Source organism: Gekko japonicus, unplaced genomic scaffold (genome assembly GCF_001447785.1).
Source record: "Gekko japonicus isolate JY-2015 unplaced genomic scaffold, Gekko_japonicus_V1.1 scaffold1681, whole genome shotgun sequence".
Taxonomy (NCBI): domain Eukaryota; kingdom Metazoa; phylum Chordata; class Lepidosauria; order Squamata; family Gekkonidae; genus Gekko; species Gekko japonicus.
The window spans coordinates 3,320-26,185 of record NW_015167585.1 but is presented as its reverse complement, the minus strand read 5'-3'; the positions used below and the strand labels follow the sequence as shown (position 1 = coordinate 26,185).

Genomic DNA, 22,866 nt, shown 5'->3' with positions numbered 1-22,866 from the left:
ACTTTGGATGCCTTCACATGTTGGATTCTTGCTGCCCATGATGGAATTGTCAGATGAAGGGCAGGAGACCATTAGGTATCCCTCAAGCATGTCTGGACCCATTTCCAGCTGTGAGACACCTCCCTCCAACCTCTGTCATACAGAGTCTCCAAAAGAAAGGCAAGAGGCAGCTGTGACCCCTCCACCATTCTTGTGTCTAGCTGAGTGGAAAACCCCCTCCCCAGGAAATACTTTATGTCCGATTTTTGTGTGGGACCTTTATTCCTTTTAGCTGCTTCGTAAGCCTGTTTTTTTGCTGAAAGGAGGGATTAAAAACATATGAGAGCCAGTTTGGTGTAGTGGTTAAGTGTGCGGACTCTAATCTGGGAGAACCGGGTTTGATTCCCCACTCCTCCACTTGCACCTGCTGATGTGACCTTGGGTCAGTCACAAGCTCTGGCACAGCTGTTCCTGAAAGAGCAGTTTGTGTCAGAGTTCTCTCAGCCCCACTCACCTCACAGGGTGTCTGTCGTGGGGAGGAGAAGGGAAAGGAGTTTGTAAGCCACTCTGAGACTCCAAGTGAAGGGCGGGGTATAAATCCAATCTCCTCCTCCTCCTCCTCTTCTTATTGAAAAAGAGCAGTTTGTGGCAGAGTTCTCTCAGCCCCACCCACCTCACAGGGTGTCTGTTGTGGGGAGGGGAAGGGAAAGGACTTTGTAAGCCACTTTGAGACTCCAAGTGAAGGGCGGGGGTATAAATCCAATCTCCTCTTCTTCATATGTAGAGAGGCTGTAGCACACTGTTGCTTTAAATCTTTAGATCACAAAAAAAGATACTTCACGGGACAGTAATGGTTGAAGTTTGATCTTGGTTTAAGCGCTTTCATGTAAACTGAAAGCAGATTTACCACAAGTGAGGCTGTGGGATCCCTTGGGGAAACTGATCTGGACCATTCTGTACAGATCAGAGTGCCGGCATCAGTTTCTCATTGTGAGTGGGCAATGGGGCTACTAAGAGGAGGATTGGGATACACAATTCTGGGGGCCCAGGAAGGTATTCAGAGTGCCAGAGGAAAGTAGCAACATAGTTGTCCTCTTCAAACATCTTCTGTATGTTGGGGGGAGGCCCTGTGAAGGGTGTCTTTGTTCAGAGGCCTGTCTGGCTCTCGGCAGGCCTCCTGGGCAGTCTCTGGCTGTGGTCACACACACACACTAAATAATCCACTTTCACTGCACTTTCCAACTGGATTTTACTGTGTGAACTGGCAAAATCCAGTTGGAAAGTGGATTGAAAGTGGATTATTTAATGTGTGTGTGACCGCAGCCTCTCTGTTGTGTCCAAAAAGAATGTCACAGTCCCCATTTCCAGGTGACCCCAGGGTCCTGCTTATGTGCTGCTTAGAGCTGTTACCTCAAGCTAGAATAGTTAGAACTTCTTAGTGTTGGGCTGTATTTCACGATAAAGATTTATAAAGCAAGTCTCTCTAAATGAAAGCCAGTCTTCTTCACAGATAACATAACCAGAGATCACAAATCCAGGCTGAGCTCTTTCTCCTTTATACATGAGCTGTTCTTTTCCAAAGTGGGGTTAGGCAGGCAGATGTCCTGTAGCTATGAAATACCAAAAGGCTGCTCACTTGGTGGTGTGCAAGCTGAGGGGAATGTGTTTGGGTGGATGCACGGTTGGGTTGTATATACGTATATTTGTGTTTGTGAGATTCCCTTGAAACCCGTGCTTCAGTAATTAGCTTTTATGGCTTTGAATGTTAGAGTGTCAAGAGCCAGGATCGTAAATCGGAAAGCAGGGAAAAGAGCAAAGAGAGGCAAGGGACCGCGCCCTCTGACAAAAACAAGGAGCAGAAACGGCCGAGAGATGTAGAACACCGGTAAGCTCGTAACACCGATATAATCTGTGGTCCTTTTCAGCAAAAATGTCTAGCCACTTGCCATGCCCTAGTCCTGCTTTGTTCTTTCCGTGTTGCCCATGCTGCTTTCCTAAAGGTTTTGCCTGCTCAGTGTCTTCCCTGTTGCTTCCCTGACTCGGTCATCCTCATGGGCTGCTTGGAGAGGGAAGGAGCTGGGCCAGCCACTTCCCTGTTATCATCTGTCTCAGTTTCTCATACGGGAGGAAATCCCTGGGTTTTTGTTTTTGTCTGTGTGTCTATACATAGAAGGTATGCATATTATCGTGAGAGAAGGCACGCACAAGTGAGGGTTGGGGGATATCTATGTGGAGATCCGTGTTTTTGTTGTTTTCCAATAGCTACGGATGGCTCTTAATTGGTGAGAAGCCCAGTTCGCGGAGTCTGGATCTGTAAGGTGGGATATCATGTCCGCTTGTGGTTTCTATCTGCAGGAGTTTGCATGGCGCTTTAAAAAATGTCTGCCCAGCTGGCGGCTGTGGCATCCATTAAAGTGCTCTTCTGCGCACAGTTGGCACTCTGTGGCAGCAGCTTTTCCCTACCTGCTATAGCCCGCGAGTGCCCTTCCAGTTCTCCAGGGAAGCAGGCAACAAAGGCACGTACCTCCTCCCAGCGGAAGGTAGGACTTGACAGACTTTATATCCCACTGCAGGGAGGAAAAGCAGGGTCCCTTCTTGTTCCAAACTGAAACTGGGCACACAGCCAACATTTCCTCCCACAGCCTTTCCCCCCTCCTCTTTGCCTTCCCTGTTCTCAGCAAACAGGGGAGAGGGATTTCCCCAATGCAGCCTGCCCCCCTCCGTGGGAAACCAGAGCCATCCCTACTTGGCAGTTTGCGGATCTTGGCTGTTGGCCCCACCCCCTGTGCAGCAGGAAAGGAACGGACGGGCGCCTTCATTCTTTGCCACTCCCCGCTGAAGCTGCGTCCCAACATCTGTTCAACCCTCAGCCCGGAAAAAGAATGGCTGCAGGCCACTGTGGTGACTTACAACAGGTGACTCAGCAAGGAGGAAGAGGGCCCGTGCGTGGGAGCTTCTGCTGCGCAGTCTGCCACTCTCATCTCTTGGGTTCTTCTGTTAGATACTCGGAGATGTAGGAGGGTGATGCGTGGGTGCTGGAGTGCCCTAGCTGGATTGAGATGGGGGAATGCTCCTTCCCAGTTCTCATGTTTTGCCCTGGGTGTTTTCCCACGCAGCATTACAGCACACCACCTCCTCTGGAGCAGGGTAAGTAATCCCTCACCAGATCCCTTCTGCATCCTTTCTCCTGCTCTCCACCTCCCTGCTTGGGTTGTCCTCACTTGGAGGAGGAAGCCAAGACCAGTAAGAGCTCGAAACATGCCAGAAGATGTCCAGCTGGAGGAGAACTAATTAAAGGAGATACTCCCATTCCTGTCCAGAGCAATCCAGGTTTTTGTGCTAGGAGTTGCTGACACCGCTTTAATGTAGACTCCAACATGGGAATATTCACCAAGATGTTTCTCCGGTGCTACCCAAACAGAACTCTGTGTCTTTTCCACAGGACAAATGGAATCCAAGTTAGGCCCAGAGCACTCAGCAGTCTGATCCGAAAATCCGCAAGCTTCCTTCTGCCTTATGGACAGTCTGAAAATCTCCATTCCTCTCTGAATTGGTGGCACCCAAAGGTTATGAGCTGAAGTTTTATTTCCCAGAGTTCCCCTAGTCGCCAGATATCTGCATTCGTGCTGGAGTGGCAGTCTTTGTGGCCAGCTCCCTCACAGACTGCTTGAAGCTCTCATCAGGGCTTTGGCCTCTGGTGTTGCAGCACGTAGGAGTGTGGCAGTACAGCACCAGGAGTGACTCAAGCCCAATCTGTCAACTCTTCCTTCGGGAACACATTCTTTTCTCGGCTTTGGTCATATTGGATACCAAAGACAGACTCTCCTTCCCCCTCCCCACCCCCCCAAGAGTTTTTGTGCTTGTCATCCCAAGAGGAATGTCTCTTGTTACCTTCATATCTGCGTGGTCTGGTCCTCACTGTGAAGTTGAATCCTCATTGCCCAAGTCCAACTGAGGAAGTAAACGGAGGATCTTGCCCCCACCATGACCCAGTCAGATAGTCAGCCCTGGTCAGTGGGAGTCTTCTGCTGTTCCCCATGTACCTTAGCCTTGGTGGCTGGCAGCAGTTTACTGAGACTGCCCTCTGAAGCTGAGGTTCGTTCCATGTCCCACAGTGTGGCCAAAATCAGCAGGTAATAGGTATTGTTGACCGTGTGCTAGGCACAGGAGCCACTGCACCAGTTCCAACACTAGAAGGATCCTCTGGCAGGTTTCCAGTATTTTTCACAGTTCAAAGAGAGGCTGGAGTGGAGAGCAGCTGAGGAATTTGACATCCCAAGGAAGAACTTAAGGTTTTATTTATCTGGAAAAGCGGGCAGACAGAAGCATTTCAGTGAAGAGACTTCGTGGGATCTGATCTACTCGAAGTGTACTTTTACACATCCTGCTTGTCCCAGCTCTCTCAACCCCTGAGGCTCATGGGATACATAAAATAGAATCTGTACTTCAAGGCTTTCCCGTTCCACCTCTCTTCTGCCCCTGAGGTCTGCAGCAGTGCATTTCAGGCCACTGAATGCACAGGCACCACTGCCTTGACAATCCTGATTTGGTCATGCTTGCAGGCCTGAAGTCCCAGAGATGCAACTTTTACTCTCCTTTCTTAGAGCATCATGGGTTTGTGGTTAACAGAATCAAGATTTTGTTCTACAGAGTCTCCATTAAGAGAGTAAAGAACAAAGACCTCTCTGTTCCAAGAGCTAGAAGAGAAGATTTGGTCTAACATGCAGTAGCAAGAGTCTTAACTGGGAATTACAGCAAGCATCATGTTACTCTAATGCTTAATTATCCTCGTTTTTCTGACCCCAGTTCAGGACCTCGGACCAGGTTTACTAAAGGACCACTGCCTACCTCTTCACTTAGATATTCAGGGTCTTTTTTCGCATCTCCTTACCATCAGAATTGAGGTGGATTTCTCAACAAGAGGGAGGGCCTTTTAGTAGTTTCTCCCAGGCCTTGGAATTCCCTTCCTCAGAAGTTTCTTCTGTTCTGGCCTTCTGGCAAATGAAGATGGCAGTATGTGGAGACTGGAGTACAATTTACTGGTGTTTATAGTCTGGCAAATGAAGATGGCAGTATGTGGAGTACAATTTACTGGTGTTTATACTGCCCACTTAACACCTTTTTGCTATTTTGTTTTTGTATCTGCTGTGTTGGATTTATAATTTGCTTGGGGTTTTTCTTGTCTTATCATACACTTAGCCTTCTTGAGTGGCCTGTTGTCAGAAAGGTAAGGTGAAAGTGCTTAAGTGTAAAATGAAAGAGTTCCTTAAGATTCTTCCAGCTCTGTGTAAGATACTGTTACTGAAACCTGCTAAACATTGGTATCACCTGGCTGGGGAAATGCCACCTGTCTTGCAATGTGAAGGGACCAGAACGTCAAGGCCCAAGATCATTTGTCCCCCGTGGAAGCTGATCTCCTCACCTTTTGGTCAGATCAGCTGTGTAGTCATACTTTGACAAGACGGCACGGCCAGACAGATGTCTCTGTCAACACCCGTGTCATTGAAACACAGTACCACTGATTCTGATGGCCTTTAAGAGGAAGCGACATCTCAGCAAAGTACGACCAGAGTTTGGAGTGCTCTTGGGTGGATTAGTTGAACTGGAAGATCCTCAACCAGGAGAAATAGACTCTTCATCCAGAAGCGTTCCAGATAGTTGCTCGCTCTTAGAACACCCGGATCATTAACCTGTTTGCAGCTGCCTTCAGTGGTTTTGCTCAAGATTCTTAGAGGGCAGGGGCAACGTACCGTGTGGACTTGAAGAAGCCTTTTCCTACCTTCTAGGAAGGGTGATGTGGGAAAACAACAGCCTTGACAGCGGAAGTAATAGTAGCGGTTCCATTCTGGTTGTGGAAGCCGTTCTCAAGCCAGATGGACTTCAGGACCCTCAACCTGCAGCACCTTTTGGGGACTGTACTTCCCCCATACTCTGCATGGCATCAGTTGCCCACATGGAAATTGAGCAGCTGTGCCTTATAAGCAAGGGATATGCTACAGATGTGATCTGGACTATCCTGGCCTCTTTGTGGTCTTCCACCAAGAAAATCTACAAGATAAAAGAGGAAGGAGCAAGGAGATCTTCCCCACTTCGGTTTCTGGATCAGATACTTTGGGTTTTCTCCAGTGGAGTCTGGATCAGGCATTTGGACTGGCTATCCTGAAGAGGCAAACCTCACCCCTAGAACATCCTAAGATGGGGCAGGAAGGTGTGCCCTGTCTTTCCACTCGTGCATTAGACTGTTCCTCAGCAGAGCCTTTTTTATTAGCCCATCCTCTAGAAGTATATTCCCAAGCTGGGACCTGTCTTTAGCATTAAGGACATTTACATCACCCCTCTTCACGTATACGAGAACCAAAGAAAGCTTACCTGGAACATGGTGGTCTTGGTGATTGCAGCTTGGCAGGCTGGGGAGAGAGGTGTACACATTTCACGGTAAGCTGCTTCCCCGCAGCAAATCCATTATGTGTCCTTTCACCAGAGCCAAGAAACGGTCGGTCCTTGCAGTCCTCCTAACTGGTGACAGACATGTAGAAATATGCTGTGCCCTCAGCATGGGCATGAGGAGGTCTCTGGAACTAAGTTGCTTTGACAGTCTTTGTTTCAGCAACTAGGATGGGGAGTGACAGTGTTCGGGTCACTTCCCAGTAGATAGATAACTGAATGAACAGCGAAGATCATGACCCACTTAGTATGAGGCTGCCAGGCCTGACTTTTTTGCTAACTTACCCATGTGAGTATCCACGATCCTAGGTGAGCCTTCTGCCTCTCTGTGTGCAACGCCAGAGATCTGTAGCCCGAGAAGGCATTGTGCTAGCATTGCGCATACAGGGGCTGAGAGCCGTGGCGGTGGAAAGTGCCGTCAAGTCGCAGCTGACTTATGGCGACCCCATAGAGTTTTCAAGGCAAGAAGTGGTTTGCCGTTACCTGCCTCTGTGTAGCAAAACCCTAGACTTCCGTGGTGGTCTCCCGTGTGTTAACCAGGGCCGACCCTGCTGAGTTTCTGAAATCTGACAAGATCGGCCTAGCCTGGGCCAGTATCCTGTTTAAATTGATGACTGCTGGGAGATGTTTCAGGGGTGCCACTTGGGCCACCCCTACCTTTTCACTGGCATGTAATTCTTTTGCATCTGATCTTCCTTCTTATAGGAGGATCATGCCTCAGTGTCGGGTCTCAACCACAAAACTGGCTGCTGCTCTTGGGCATCCCTTGGTGGCCTGCTTTCCTGCTGGCTGAACAAGAATAGGAAGTTGGGACTTGCGTGGTTCCCTTCTATTTAGTAATCAGGAGAGCAGGCGGGTCCTGGGTGCTGTGTTGAAACTTGGGGGGGTTGTTGCATCTGGATGGATGTGTTCCCCTCTTCTCCTCTCCCCCAGTCAAAGACACTGGAAGAATTCCTTCTGTGTTTGGCTTTTTGTTCATCCTTGTTAGGGCTCTGGTGTTACTTTTTGTTAACTTTCTCAACCTGAATCGACATCCTGAAACTGGGAAGTTTCTGTCCTCCAGATAAAACGCCAAGTTTGTTTGTTGGCCTTCCGTCAGCCAGGGGAGGAATTAACCCTTTGCTGCCTCTTCTGCTGTCTGCCTAGAAGGGAACTTTATGGTAAGTTCTGTTTTCTGAAATCTGGACGCGGTGGGTGAGATAGTTAGAACCAGGGCTGCTTTGCCTGTAATGATTTCTTTGTCAAGAAAAGCGGAAGGATAAAGCCGAGAAGGGGACAGCTGCGTATACCACCCTGAGCTTCTTGGAGGGATGCAATAGAAATTAATTCTGTGATCCAGTATAAGCATGATTTTCTTTTGCATAACCTGGTTTCTGCCTTCACCCTGAGTCCCTGATTCGGCATCCCTTCTGGTATCTTTTTCAACCAATTTGGGACAAGGCATGAATATTTAAGGTAAAACCGCCATTTTCAGTGGGAAAGGCGGGGTATAAGTACTTTAGTAAATGAAGTTGTGTGTCTAGTTTTCTAGCAAAATTTTGGAACTAGGCTGCTTTGCCTTTTGTAAGTTGAATGAAGGCAGTAGCAAACAAAGGTCTGTGGAAAAGCTGTCTCTTCTGTGGGGGGTGGAGCTGATGCGTTCCGTCTGCCTCCTTAAGCAGTACCCGGGAGCGTCGAGATAAACAGCAGCGCTTGCAAGCCATCTGGGAGCAAGAAGAGCGGGAGAGGCTCGAGATCGCCCGGGAGAGGCTGGAAATCGAAAGGACCCGCCTGGAGCGAGAGCGCCTGGAGCGGGAACGTCTGGAGCGGGAGCGCATGCACATTGAGCATGAGCGGCGACGGGAGCAGGAGCGCATCCAGCGCGAGAGGGAGGAGCTGCGGCGGCAGCACGAGCAGCTTCGCTATGAACAAGACAGGCGCGTGGCGTTGAAGCGTCCGTACGACGTAGATGGGAGGTATGCTTCGCTCAGGGGTATGGGAATTCCCCAGCCTGTAGGACTTGTGTGTGTGCATGCATGCGCACCTTCTGTACTGCTCACGTGTGCTTGGCGCACAGGAGTGCGTTCAAAAAGTGGCTGTATCTTACCACTTTGTTCAGCTAATCAAGCCTTCTGCTGATCAAAGACGCTGTTCTGCCGGGGCCACCGTATGCGGAGTGGTATGGGAAAGTAGTATGAGGATGGACTGATAACAGCAAGGCTGTGGATTCGAGCCACATGCTGGCCATCCTGTGCTGAACAAGAATCTTGTAGTGTTTTGGCTTTCGTGTCAGGAGCCACTGCTATAGCCACACTCAGGTGGTGAGCTTCCTAAAAGCAGCTGACGGGGCCACTGTTGGGAAAAGATAACCAGCCCAGAGGTCATATCCTAGGTTCTCTGTTTGCAAAGAAAGGCATGTTATCTGGGGTGGCTGAAGGCACTTGGAATAAAATGGTGTGAGCCATAGTCCAGTAATATTTGTGTGAACAAATAGTTCAGGGAATTGGCACGTGTTCCTCTCTTAATGCCTCTCTCAAGGAGGCTATACCGCATCAAGTGGTAATTTAACGTCCGTGTGGAAGTCACTGCTTGGTGATCTGGGCTGCTCCGTTGCAAGATTCAGGCCTTGAGAACGATTCTCGTCCTCCAGTTTCCAAAGTGAGAAAGGACATAGTTGTGCCCTGAAGCTTTGAGACAGGTGGAGAGAGACATACCTGCATAGCCAGAAACTAGAGTCCAGGAAAAGAGTGGTCCTTACCTGATAATATGCATGTCACTTAAAGTCAAGAAGCTGTTGCTCCACCCAGTGTTGAATTGTAGCTGCCATTGTGCACCCTGATCAAATCATGGAGCAAAGGAATTCCGAGCAGGTGAATGTCTGATGCTGTGGTTCAGAAAGTTCAACAAACCGTTCTAGGCTGATGGGAGAGGGAGTTACATCTGCTACTGTGCCATTTTTCCTTTGTTCTGTTTGTTTTCCTTTGGTAAGAGAGCCAGTTTGGTGTAGTGGTTAAGTGCGCGGACTCTAATCTGGGAGAACCGGGTTTGATTTCCCACTCCTCCACTTGCACCTGCTGGATGACCTTGGCCAAGCTGTAGTTCTGGCACAGCTGTTCTTGAAAAAGAGCAGTTTCTGTCAGAGCTCTCTCAGCCCCACCTACCTCACAGGGTGTCTGTTGTGGGGAGGGGGGAGGGAAAGGAGTTTGTAAGCCGCTCTGAGACTCCTTTGGGTAGTGAAGGGCAGGGTATAAATCCAATCTGTTCTTCTCAAAGTGTGCTGTGTTTCTGGTTCTGTTGCTGGTAGCGTCCCTTTCCCTTATCGGGTCTCATCTTTTATTAGTGTGGTGAGAGCAAAGTAAGAGAAGAGAAATCTTCTGTCAGTTTTCTTAACTAAATTTCCTTGCAGGCGAGATGACCCCTACTGGCCAGAGTCAAAGCGGATGGCTTTGGATGACCGCCACCGCTCGGATTTTAACCGTCAGGACCGGTTCCATGATTTTGACCACAGGGATCGTGGCCGGTACCAAGACCTTGACAGGTTAGCCAGTGAGCGAATGGTGCTGTCTCCTCATGTTAAGGGCCTTGGAAAAGAAATTGGAGTGGAGAACATACTGTCCATTTAGTTGGAAAGGTGTAGATTTTATTCTTCAGTCCTTCACAGTGGAGCGTTTTGTTAACCAGCAGAATGTCTTTTGTCATGATATTGAGGATAGGGGGCAGGGAGGGATCTGTAAATAAATAAATTTCATAGCCGTTTGGACTGTGCATGAAAGCATCCTTAGTGGCATGCCTTGGGGAGGGAAAGAATCTGCCTCTGGTGCCTAGCAGCTCCCTTTGGACGCTGTGGAGCGAGAGACATGAAGCAGCTTGTGGCTGTGAATTCCATAGGCTGTGCAGGGGGCAGAGATAGGGTAGTGCTCTGTTCCATTCTCCGGCGAAGGCTGCAGTAGCAAGTGTGCGTATCGTCTGAATCTCTTTTTCTGTCCCAGGACCACAGAAACAAAAACTTCTCACAGTATTGAAAATTAAAATTTGTGTTGGTCTGAACTGACTCCACGTTTTTTCCCCCTCCAGGAGGGAAGGGTCGCGAGGAATCATGGGAGACCGAGACGGACAAGTGAGCAGTGTTTGTTGTAGACTTTAAGGGTGAAGGCACCTAAAAAAATCGTGCCACCCCCCCCCCCGAGTATTATGCAAGATGGCATCCTTAAAGAAGTGTGCATGATTTGTCAGAAAATCGATTCTTGTTTCAATATAAGAACCATTCAAAAAAAAAAAAGAATTGTTGTTTGGAAACCAGTGGCATTTGCTGAAAAGTGTGAAGAGCCAGGTGTATTTCTCCCTGTAAGGGAACCTGCGTACTGCGGTCAGGATTCATGTGTTCAATTGAATGGATTTCCATGCAGTTTGCATTGTTTGGTAATTGAGACATAGACTGCTGAGAGAACTTGCAGGATTCAGAGATTCAGGCTGATAAGAAGGGGAGTGGAAACTGGGCTTTAAGAGTAGGCACTCCTGCCCCTCAGGCTTGCTTTCACCCTCCGTGGCATTACTTGTTAATTCCATATCATATTGGGGAGTGCAGTATGCCTTGCACATGTTGGAGGAAATGTATAAATAAGAACTATAGCTTTTTATTGGCTTTACACAGCGAATCAGGTAGATTATATAACTTCATTCTTTATTTGGGGTATTATATATATATTTGTGGTTTTATTCTCTCTCCCCCACCTCATTCCTGATGTTACAAAGTGAAAAGTATGCATGCACTCTCAGTTCCTAGGCACAATCTTCTAAGAATATTAATTCAGAGTTGTAAACTGCCACTGTAAACTGTCTAATATCACACTGACTATGGCCATCCTTTCATTGTTAGTTTTATGGAACTTAGGAAATGGAAAGATTTCCCACCCCACCTCTCCAGTCTTGGGGACATGGGTGTAAAAACTAAACATTGGGTGGGGGGCCACTTACGTATGCTTCTGTAACTTTTCATCAGACAAGTCAATTCCACTTCAGTTGGTCAGACATCAGCGCCCCAAACTCCTTTTACTGATACAACCAACACTTTTATCCCTGATGCCTCCCCTGAATATTACACACAAATCTTGCAGGTGTTTCACTGTCTGGAACGTATTTCAGGCAGGGACATTCTTCAAGAGCAGGAGAGAAGGGAGGTATGAAAGAGGGATGTTTTTGTCATTTTGCAAGCTTGGGCCCATTTTTACAGTGAGGTCTACCTGTGTGCAAATATATTAGCCTGACATAGCTTCTTGCCCCTGAAAATTATTAAGTCTGTGTGGCATGGATGCCAGAGGAAGTATCATACATCCCTCAGGGGGCTGAAAAGACGCCAGGGTGTATTGTTTTGTACCTCTGTTGTTATGTTCTGTAAATTGCTCTCCCACACAGGAGTCTTGCACAAGAAGTGTTAAGCTCTGGCACGGCTTCTGCTTAAAACTGTTCAGTCCTGGCTTGTGTGCCCCAAGTCCTCCCTGTTGAATTAAGTAAATAGCCCAAAAGTGGAAGAAGGGTCTTTATTTAGCTCGATCCCAGTTCCTGCCTGTCTCCACTGACCTCTCCCTGCAGGCTTAGCTGCAGTTGTGGGAACCCAAGAAGGGTGCAATTTTCTCTGCCAGCCCCCATCATCCCAACGAGGGAAAGCGAGAGCAGAGAGTATGCTGATCCTGTGTCCTCTTCATTCTGCCAGCATTATGCAGATGAGCGCCATGGGAGACCAGATCGACACTCGCGGGACAGCTGGGGCAGCTACAGCTCTGACCGGCACTTGAGCGAGGGGCGGAGCATACCGTCTCGGTGAGTGGTGGCGTAGCCTGTCACATTGCTTAAATTTTGGTTAGCGTTTTACTCGTGGGATCTATAGCTCGCCTCACCCCAAAAGATCAGGGCAGGAATAAGGTTTTACAAACACAAGTCTTTGCCCGGTATTAAAAGCTGACCCTCGCACCACACTATTGTAGGCCACTAAAAGTCAGATAAATGTTTTTACGCCATTTCAGGGAGGTACTCACCATTGGCCCTCAGCAGCAATGCTCCCTCTCAGCTGTAGAGTCTTGTGAGCAAAATTTCTACTTTGTGAGCTACTGGCATTACAGTTGTGAGCGAGCGATTTGGCTGCTGCATCAATTAGTTTGCCCTGGAGCCGTCCTTCCTGAGCTAAAACAAAAATCTCTGAGTCGGAGACTAAAAAACTGTGAGCTGGCTCACACTAACTCAGCTTAGAAGGAACATAGCTCAGCAGCTGTCCAGCACGTGGCTTGACAGGAGTTTCCAACTCTTCCTTTGTCGTGGTCTGAGGATCCCAGGCTCTTTATACCATTTCAAGTTAGCAGCCCCTTCAACAGAGCTCTGAAGGACGAAGGGAGCCAGTGCAGACGCTGGAACACGACGGGTCTCTTTTGCTTCTAATGACACTCCTCTCTCCGGAGGAGGGCGGCAAGATTCTGCACCAGCTGAGCCATCACTGGGGTCGTGCATTAAGTGTTTAAGAATTGCCTTTTGGGAACAGACCGAGAATCGGTTTTAGCCCTTCTGCAAAGTTTCCACCAGCATCCACCTGGGTGCCGGTGTGAAATTCCTAAGGAATGGGTTTGGTCCCTCTGTTTTTGTCCCCATCACCAGACTCAGAAATCTATTGATAAATTTGTTCAGTAGAGACTGGTCTGCCTAACCCTTTTTAAAAAAGAAAGCAGCTGTCTAAGCAAGCAACCATTTCTAGTGGCACTTTGTAATAAAAACTGTGGCACATAACTCAGTCCCCCTCTGTGTGGTAATGATCAGTGGATTGCAGAATGTTTGCAAACACATGGAACTTAACGCGCACACCACTTTTGACCCATATGGCCAGTAAATTAATGCTGCTTTAGTCAGAGGAAGTTCATATACGTCTCTAAAGTGATCTTGTGTAATCATTTTAGTTACAACTGCCTGAAATCTGTATTTGTGATTCAACTGTATTTATTGCTAAATTGGTAGCTCCCTGTGACATTCGTCTAATCTCAGGTGGGAGTTCTACTACATTGTATGTTTTGCAGTTTTATTTTGAAGAGTTTTAAAGATCACAGGAGAACAGGAAAGATTGCAATTTGCTTTATGAATATGAACATAAGAAGAGCCCTGCTGGATCAGACCAGTGGTCCATCTAGTCCAGCATCCTGTCTCACACAGTGGCCAACCAGTTCTTCTGCAAGGCCATCAGTGGGGGCATAGAGGCCGAGGTCTTCCCCTGAGGTTGCCTTCTGGCTCTGGGATTCAGAGGCTTAGTGCCTCTGAATGTGGAGATTCCCTTCAGTCACCATGGCTAGTAGCCACTATTAGACCTATCCTCCATCAGTCTATCTTCTCCCCTTTTTAAAGCTGTTTATTCCTGTGGCCACCGCTACATCCTCTGCCAATGAATTCCACATTTTAATCACTCTTTGTAAAGAAGTATTTCCTCTTCTCCATCCTGAACCTACTGCCCATCAGCTTCCTTGGATGTCCTCAAGTTCTAGTATTTTGGAAGAGGGAGGAAAAGTTCTCTTTTTCAGCTCTCTCCACACAATGCATAATTCTATAAACCTCTGTCATATCCCCCCTTAGTCTTCTCTTTTCTAAACTAAAAAATCTCAGATTCTTCAGCCTTTCTTCAGAGGAAGCGTGCTCCATCCCCCCCAATCATCTTGGTCACTGTCCTCCAGTGTTCCCTCTAAGCTGAGTTAGTGTGAGCTAGCTCACACTAACTCAGCTTAGAGGGAACACTGCTGTCCTCTGTACTTTTTCCGGCTCTGCAATGTCTTTTTTGAGATACTGTGACCAGAACTGTGCGCAGGATTCCAAATAGATCTGTACAGCGGCATTATAATATTGGCCATTTTGTTATCAGTCCCTTTCCTAATAATCCCTAAGGTAGAGTTTGTCTTTTTCACTGCTGCAGCACACTGGGTTGACACTTTCATCGAGCTATCCACTTTGACCCCAAGATCTGTTTCCTTCTCAGTCTCAGCAAGTTCAGACCCCATTTGCCTATACTATACTTGAAGTTGGGATTTTTTGTCCCTACGTGCGCCACCTTACACTTACCAACATTGAACTTCATTGGACACATTGTCGCCCCTCACCCAGTTTGTGGAGATCCTCTTGGAGCTCTTCACCATCCTGAATAATTTGGTATCATCTGCAAACTTGGCCACTGCGCTACTCACCCCTAGTTCCAGATCATTTATGAATAAAATTGTACTGGCCCCAATACTAGTCCTTGAGGATCCCCACTGCTTACTACTGTCCATTGATTCCTACTCTTTTCTTCCTGTCATTTAGCCAATTTTTAATCCATAAGAGAACCCGTTCTCCTATCCCATGACTGCTGAGTGTACTCAGAAGTCTTCAATGAGGTACCTTGTCAAAAGTCCGAGTAATGTCTACCAAGTCACTGTTGTCTACATGCTTGTTCACTTTCTCAAGGAACTCCAACAGGCTGGTGAGGCAGGACTTCCCTTTGCAGAAGCCATGCTGATTTTCCCTCAGCAGGCATTGTTCCTCTTTGTGCCTAACAATTCTGTCTTTGATTACAGTTTCTACTGATTTGCCTGGGACAGATCTTAGGCTGACTGGCCAGTAATTTCCTGGTTCCCCCCCAGATCCCTTTTTGGTGTAACATTTACTATTCTCCAGTCTTCTGGTTACAGCGGTTGAATTTAGCGATAGTTGATGTACTAACCTGTATATGTAACCTATTATATGAGTTCCCCAAGAACTCTCTGGTGTAAGTCATCAGGACCTGGAGACTTACTGGTTACTAGAACTTCATCTTTGGTCACCTCATTGTGGCTCAGTTCTTCAGACTGCCTTCCATAAAATAGTGGGTGTGGCATGGGTACATGCCCCATACTTTCCACATTGAATACAGAAGCAAAAAAATTCATTGCGCTTTTCTGTCATCTCACCATCTTTAGCAATCCCTTTCTTCCTTTGTCATCCAAAGGCCCAACTGCTTCTCTGGCTGGTTTCCCGCTCCAGATATATTTAGAGAAGTGTTTATTGCTTGTCTTGATGCTTTCAGGTCAGTTCAGGATAGCTGGTATTCCACATCAGCTGACCAGAATGACCTGAGCATTGTTATCTCTATGGCACTATCCATTTAGATTAAACAATGCTCCACAGTTCTATGAAATGCCTGTAACTTTAAATATCAAAACCAACTTATCTCTCCTTTTTTTCAATAAATACTTCTTGTTCCCTGAGGGTTGAGGATGTAGGGTTGTCAAGTTCAACCATCTTAGTCACAGAACAGGAGGCGGGAGATATCCCCCAGTGTTGATATTTGTCTTGCTCTGATAGTTTTATCCTGCCTCTCCTCCAGGGAGCTCAGACCAGAACACATAGTTCCCCCCCCCCTTTGGTCCTCCAGACAGGCCTTTCAAGTAGGTTCCACAGAGAGAGAGACACTAGCCCAAGGTCTCCCATTGAGCTTCATGGGAGAGGTGGGGATCAGAGCACAGATCTCCCCGGTCCTAGTCCAGAACAGCAGCCACTCTACCACACTGGCTCCCTCCGCTCGCATCATGAGGTGGCTGCCTGAAGTGACACTGCAAAGTGAGCTACCGTATATTTTTTTGAACTTCCAGTAACAAAACTTCACGTCGACCAAAGCTGCATTCCTCGGGGGGGGGGGGGGGGGGGGGAGTTCTTTCTGCAGATCAATAAAAGATGAGCCTCTAAAACTTCTTTTCAGAGATGGACGAAGCTGGGGACATCACAGTAGGAAATTTGATGACAGCCAGGATCGCTCCTGGCAGAGCAACACACATGGATGGCGAGGTAACTGTTTTCTTTATTCAGCACCGAGAGCGCCAGAGAAAACTTGAAGAATCTCGATTAGATTTTTATCCTGCTTTTCGGTCAAAAGGTCTCTCCCAAAGCAGCTCTGATCAATAAATTTGCCCACTATACTTATAGCAGGAATTGTACCTGGAAAAGGGTGGGGTGGGGTGGGAGGTCAGTTAAGGGGCATTTTGTAATTGCGTTCTGCTTATAGATAGTAGAATGTCTCGTGCTGACTGACTAAACTGATTACAATGGTACAGAATATTCACAAACATTCCCGTGCAGAACACTGCTTAAGGAAGGTTGTTTCGGTTCACGCTCTGTTAGAGAAGGGAAAGCAGTCAGTCCGGCAGTGAGTAGAACATCACATAGAGCCTATGTACAGGAGGAAGCGAAGATGTCTTATTTGAAGCACAGACCCAGTACTGGCCAGCCTGCTGGCTAAGCTCTTCCTCACAAGCTATGGCTTTTTTTTTTTCTTTTTTTTTTGCTTTTTTTTTTAAGGTGCCAGCCCAAAACATTTATTTTAACGTAAGGGGTTGATCATCATGTTATAGTCTGTTTTTAGCCTGCAAAACGTTTAATACCCATTTTAAGCCGCTTCATCATGTTGCTGTACTGGAATGGTGTTCTGTGCTGGAACGGTGGGTTTTAATCGCTTTTATGAAGTTTTAGGTTGTGAGCGGCTTTGGGCAGGCTCCCCAGCAGTGAGGATGTGGCGCTTCTGTTTGAACTCAGGAGCTTATTTGACTGCAGGTGTCCAGTAGCTCAGAGGACCCGTAGACAAAGGGACAGCCGTTGCAGACACAACTACTGTGGGGGACAGGAATGGGACAATTCGATGGGTATCAAAGCCATTGACGTTTTTAGTGTGGACGTGCCCTTACCGTGCTTGTGTTCCTTCCAGGTGGGGGCAGAGGGAGACGCGGCTATAGGATTCGAGGTGGAATGTCTGGGTAAGGAGCTTTGCACTTGCCACTGCAATTCAGAACTCCCTTTCTTCCCCATGGGTAGATTTTTAGTTCCTTTTACCCCCCCCCCTTTTTTTTTAACCTTCTGCGCTCTCCAAACCTCTTCTTATTAATATGAGGGGTACATTTGTTACACAAGCATCCTGTGAGGCTTTTCTGCTAGTTTGCTCACTTGAACTTTTTTCCCTTGTTGGGCTTTTCTTGGGGAGGGGAGACCAGGTAACTTGATCATCCAGCAAGGCCAGGCAGTCTGCAGTCCCTCCTGGTTTTTGTTTTGTTTGGTGATGTGTACCTTTTAACTGGAGGAGACCGGTATCACTCAGCATCTTGGCTGGCCCACTCCACCTTTGCAGTGAGGGAGGCTTAGCTGTCGGGGGCAGCCCTAGACAGGCAGAACTCTCCGACCTGACTCCTGTTAAGCTAAGCGGGCGAGTGCAGAGCAGTCTCCTAGCTGCTCAGACCAGTGGCCGAGCCTGGTCCGGAAGCCTTGCATTAGGATCCAGCGTGGCCGCTGGGAAGTGTTTGGGATTGTCAAAGTCTTAGCCTGACAGCCTCCCCCACCAGGCCCAGGAACTCCCCGCAAGCTTATGTCACCTCAGGCTGAGCGGTTGCTCACGAAGCCTTGATTGTGTCACCTTTCCTTAGGCGGGGTCGCTTCGTGCCCAGCAGCACAGAGGGCCAAGCCTCGCATGGTGGAGAGGCAGAAGATGAAGGCTTCTCAGGGCAGGACAGAGGGAGCCGGCCCAGCGATCCTCGGTTCAGTCGCCGCTATTGAATGTTTTATCGGCTCCCCCGCCCCCCCGCCCCGTCCCCCCAACTGTACAACGGCAACAGAGACTACAACACTACTGCTCAGTGTCCCACTGACTGTGACTCTTAAGTTAACCTTTGTTGTTTTACTTCGTAGCTCAAAATGTGAACCCATTCAGGTTTGGGGTTGTTTTTTTCCCCCTCTTTGTTTTGTTTTTTGGTAACGTGTTCCTGTACGTGCTACCCTTACAACTACCCCCCCTTAAAAGAAAATGCATTTCTTTTATGAGGCATTCCATTTTCTATAAATAAAATAAAACAATTTACAATTGCCTTGGCTGCTGTTTCTGAAGTCTTTTGCAAGCGCTTGAGTTCTGAACTCTGTGTTCAGCATATGGTTATCCTGTATTCCTGTGCAAGGAAAGTGTGGAAAGGGGGGGGGGTGTTAATGAACCCCATTGCCTGCCTCTGTATAGCGACCCTGGAATTCCCTGGTGGTCTCCCCCAAGTACTAAGCAGGGCTGACCCTGCTTAGCTTCTGAGATCTGATAAGAATATCGAAAGCTAAGCCGGGTCGGCCCTGGGCCATCCGGGTCAGGGGAATGCATGCTGTACACAACGGTATGGTCGACAGACGTGTTCTGTTTATCAAAGCACCTTCCTGAACCATTCTGTTCGAGCCATATTACCTTTATAGCAATGTCCTCCTGAACAGTTCTTTCAATAGTTTGTAGAATGACAGAAGCATGGGGGGGCCTTCTTAGCTTCTGGCTGGCCATTCCACAGGCTGGGGGCCGCATTAGGAAACGCACATGTAGTCATGTGATGTAACAGGCCTGCTCAGCTTGTAGAATCTGTCCTGCCCACCCCCTCCTTTGAGTTGCCGCCTCCAGGAGGGAGCTGTTCCACTTCCTTCCACTAGGGTACCCGCTGCCACCACTGTCCTGTTGTGGGTTGCCTGCTAAGAGGGACAATCTCCTAACTCCCCTTCACACCACGGAGGCTCTGCCTTTGGGCCTTCCGCTCCCACAGTTAGGTTACCACGGGGGCCAAATTCCTTCTTTGAGGTTCTCCTGGAGGGTTGGCAGTGGCACCTTGACTGCTTTCCTCCCAATCTGGTGGCCCCTCTTGCCAATTACTATTGCTAACAGGTGCACCTTTTCGATACAAAGGGTGATTACACCTTTATGAATTCCCAAGGTGCAAGTGTAGTTGGTTTTTTGTCTCCTGATATGTTTTCATTGGTTAAGCTGTTTCTGGTCGATAACTATGTTGTGAGTGATCCCTTACTGCTACATCTAATCCTTCAAATAAAGCAAGGGGATAATATGGGTATTAAATTTAATACCCAAATTGTTGTTAGGGATTTTCGGCTATGTTCTCTTAGGTCAGTAGTTCTCAATCTTCCTAATGCCGCAACCCTTTAATACAGTTCCTCATGTTGTGGTGACCCCCAACCATAAAATTATTTTCATTGCTATCATAAGACCATCGAAAATTTGTGTTTTCCGATGGTCTTAGGCGACCCCTGTGAAAGGGTCGTTCTACCCACAAAGGGATTGCGACCCACAGGTTGAGAACCACTGTCTTAGGTGGACAAATGAAATATCAAATAATGTAGTTGAGACATCTCTAATTCCAGACTCTGCCTAGCTAAAACAGGGACTCAAGTTTTCATTCTCTGTTCAAATTAATATAGAGAAATTAACTGGTTTATTCATGCTGTTTCATCCATGTCACACTAAATTTTTGGCATTAGAAAAATTACCCACCAAAGATGGATAATGAAGGTTGTCATACATTGAGGTGTGCAATATGATATGCTCTCCAACAGTTTAGAAAGTCAAATACCCAGGAAAATCTGAATAGCCATCTTACTTTGAAGCGAGAGTATAGAAGTCACATTAGGGAGTCCAAGAGAAGGGTGCAGTTTGAAAGTTGGCATAATTTGATTCATTCAATAGAAATAATACGACATCTTTCTAGACCTTGATATCCAATGGACTTATGAAAAACTGAAGGTGAAGGTTTCTCATATCCTCAACAACCTTCCTTAAGGGCGCAGTTGCATCTTGTTGTTCTAAAATCTTGGAAGAAAATCAGAGCTGCCATTTCTGACTCATTCAGTCAACTGGCATTTAATTCAATGCTATCCAAAGATTTAGAGCATTCTTGTTTTCTTAATAATCTATTATCAAGATACTCCATTCCTGATTACCTTCATAGTTCTTCAACAAACAGTTCACAACTTAGAGATTGGGTATTTAAGTGTGATGCTCCGTTAGACAGTTAATTTTAAAATCACAGTCTGCTCCCTGGTTCAAATAATTTAAGAATGACCATCTTAGATCCTCTTACCTCGTTAGTATAGATAATCATAACCTCAGAGCAGCTTTCACATCTTTGCGTTTTGAATGAATGCCAATGGCCGTACTAGCTGGCTGCTATAGTAGAACACATAAGGAACAGCACTTTCGTATTTGTGGCTCTTCACCATTCTTGAATGCTCAATGTATACCCAAGGTAAGTTGACATTTCTCTCCGGTATTTTATCAGACTTAAGTTTCTATTCAGACTCTGAAAAGATTGTATTCTTGTTAGCTGATTCCAATGCCAACGTATCTTATAGAATGGCTTTATATGCCTTGGCTGCAAAGAAAATATGGGCCAATGCTGTTCTTATGGTAACTAATTAATATTGATCTTAGTGGACACCTTTTGACTTAATTGATTGCTTATAGCTTCAGTTTTATGGTTTTATTATATCTTAACTTTTACTCTATTTTATACCATTATTCATATTTATAGTATTCCCCTCTGTTGTTATCCTTGGTTTGTAATGGCCTGTGGCTAAATGCAAATTAGGGATGTGCATTCGGTTAATCTGAACCAAATGCACCCCCAAAAATGGCCCATTTGGGTCCCTTTCGGGCTGCTGCGGGTCGATTCAGATTCACTGATCTGAATTGGCTTGCCGCCGAAACTCTCCCCAGACCCCTGTGGCCACGCCCTGAAGAGCCCAAGCAGCTCAGGATTCTGACCGAGAGTGCACCTCACCCCCTCCGGCCTACCCCACCTTACAAATGGCCCTGCTAGTTCATAACTTCAGAGGTAGGGTTTGCAGCACGGGATACAGCCAGGCAGCTCCCTGTTGTGTGGACTAAGTGAGCATGCGCCCACCTCAGTGGTGGGAAACACGGGCACAGGACATCTGGCACCCTTGGAAGAGCATGTGGGGGGAAAGAGAGCGCCAGGAGAGCAAAGTCCAGGGCCTGTACGCCAGGATCCCAAGGGGCGGCAACTCCCCAACAGGTAAGCCATGAATGCTGATCTCCTGCCCCCTGGCCAACACCAGTAACGCGGTGGGGTGCCGGACAAGGCGGCAGCCTCTTGGAACCCTGGCAGCTAGATGGTGGGGAGCGCTTCCTTGGGCAGGCATGGAGCCGGCACACCAGATGGCTTGGTGGGTGGATTATAGGAGAAAAGGTCACATTTGGATAATTATTAGAAATGAGTGCTTTTCACAGATTCTCCGGGGAATCCATGGTATTCTTTTAAAAATATAAAAATAATTTTATCTTGCTTTTCAGTACAAAGTAGGTATAGATGTAAAATTTCTGGAAATTTTGAAGCTCGGGGAAAAAACAGGGTTTTTTTCCCGGGAAAAAAACGGAATGCTTTGTGCAGTCCCGCCCAGTGTTTCAAGGTCTTTTGCATATGGAAGCTGATTGGACTTCACTGCATTCCACACCTCAAACTCACCCCCCTCCCCGCAAGGCAGTTGGAATGTCAGTTGCATATGGAACCTTCAAGGTCTTTTGCATATGGAAGCTGATTGGACTTCACTCCATTCCACACCTCATACTCCCCCCCGCAAGGCAGTTGGAATGTCTGGTGGTGTGTAGGTCCCAGGATCATGTTTTAAAAGCTGCCTGGGGAGATGGGGACCTCAGACAGGTTACAGTGCCATAGACTCCACCCTCCAACCCAGCTATTTGCTCCTGGGGAACTATTGTTGCCAATCTTGGCCCAGCACCCATCAAACCATTCTCTTCAACCCCCTGCTGTGCAGCACACTTTCCCCTAGGGTTGCCAAACTCCAGGTGGGACCTGGAGATCTCCCACTGCTACAATTGATTTCCAGATGACAGAGATCAGTTTCCCCTGGAGAAAATGGCTGCTTTGGAGGGTAGACCCTATGACATTATACCTGCTGAGTCCTTCCGCTCCGCCCAATGCTGCCCTCTACAGAATCCACCCCCCAAACCTCCAGGTATTTCCCTCCTTAGAGCTGGCAACCCTACATTCCCCTCAGTGCCTGTTGGTAGGCAACTAAGCTTGGTCCTGTCACCTACTTTGGCCTTTGGGAGAAAACACATTGGGGCCAGTCCTGATAGGGTTGCCAACTCCAGATGGGAAATTCCTGGAGATTTGAGGGATGGAGCCTGAAGAGGGTGAGGTTTGAGGAGGGGTGGGACCTCAGACAGGTACACTGCCATAGACTCCACCCTCCAAACCAGTCAGTCTCACATAGGGAACCATTGTTGCCAATCTCCAGGTGAGGGCTGGAGAGCACTCAGTATTACAACTGCTCTGCAGAAGGGAGGGCAGAAGTCAGCTGAAGTCAAAGGGGCAGATAATGGTAGGTTGGTGGCTAGCTGGGAAGGAGATGGGGTTGCCAACTACATGCTGACAAATTCCTGGGGATTTGAGGGGTGGAGCCTGGAGAGGGTGGGGTTTGCAGAGGGGTGGGACCTCAGACAGGTAGAATGCCATAGACTACACCCTCCAAACCAGCCATTTTGTCCTGGGTAACAATTGCTGCCAATCTCCAGGTGAGGGCTACAGATCACTCACAATTACAACTGCTCTTCAGGTAGCAGAGATCAGTTCTTCTGGAGAAAACAGTGGACTCTGT

The 22,866-nt window shown here is 47.5% G+C and overlaps 1 protein-coding gene across 2 annotated transcripts in view; it reads left to right on the top strand.

The window, feature by feature from the left end:
* The window catches only part of LOC107112725 (scaffold attachment factor B1-like), a 37,687-nt gene extending 19,452 nt beyond the window's left edge, over positions 1–18,235 (top strand). Inside the window, exons 14-21 of one of the 2 annotated variants that reach the window (XM_015413913.1) lie at positions 1,749–1,864; positions 8,085–8,378; positions 9,809–9,940; positions 10,477–10,519; positions 12,113–12,219; positions 16,136–16,221; positions 17,135–17,183; positions 17,844–18,235. In XM_015413913.1, coding sequence (XP_015269399.1) covers positions 1,749–1,864; positions 8,085–8,378; positions 9,809–9,940; positions 10,477–10,519; positions 12,113–12,219; positions 16,136–16,221; positions 17,135–17,183; positions 17,844–17,973 — 957 coding nt within the window. In that variant the 3' untranslated portion in view covers positions 17,974–18,235. Of the gene's footprint in view, positions 1–1,748; positions 1,865–8,081; positions 8,379–9,808; positions 9,941–10,476; positions 10,520–12,112; positions 12,220–16,135; positions 16,222–17,134; positions 17,184–17,843 lie in introns of both variants that reach the window. The other variant, XM_015413912.1, reaches the window with a different exon arrangement.
* Positions 18,236–22,866: the final 4,631 nt, after the last annotated feature.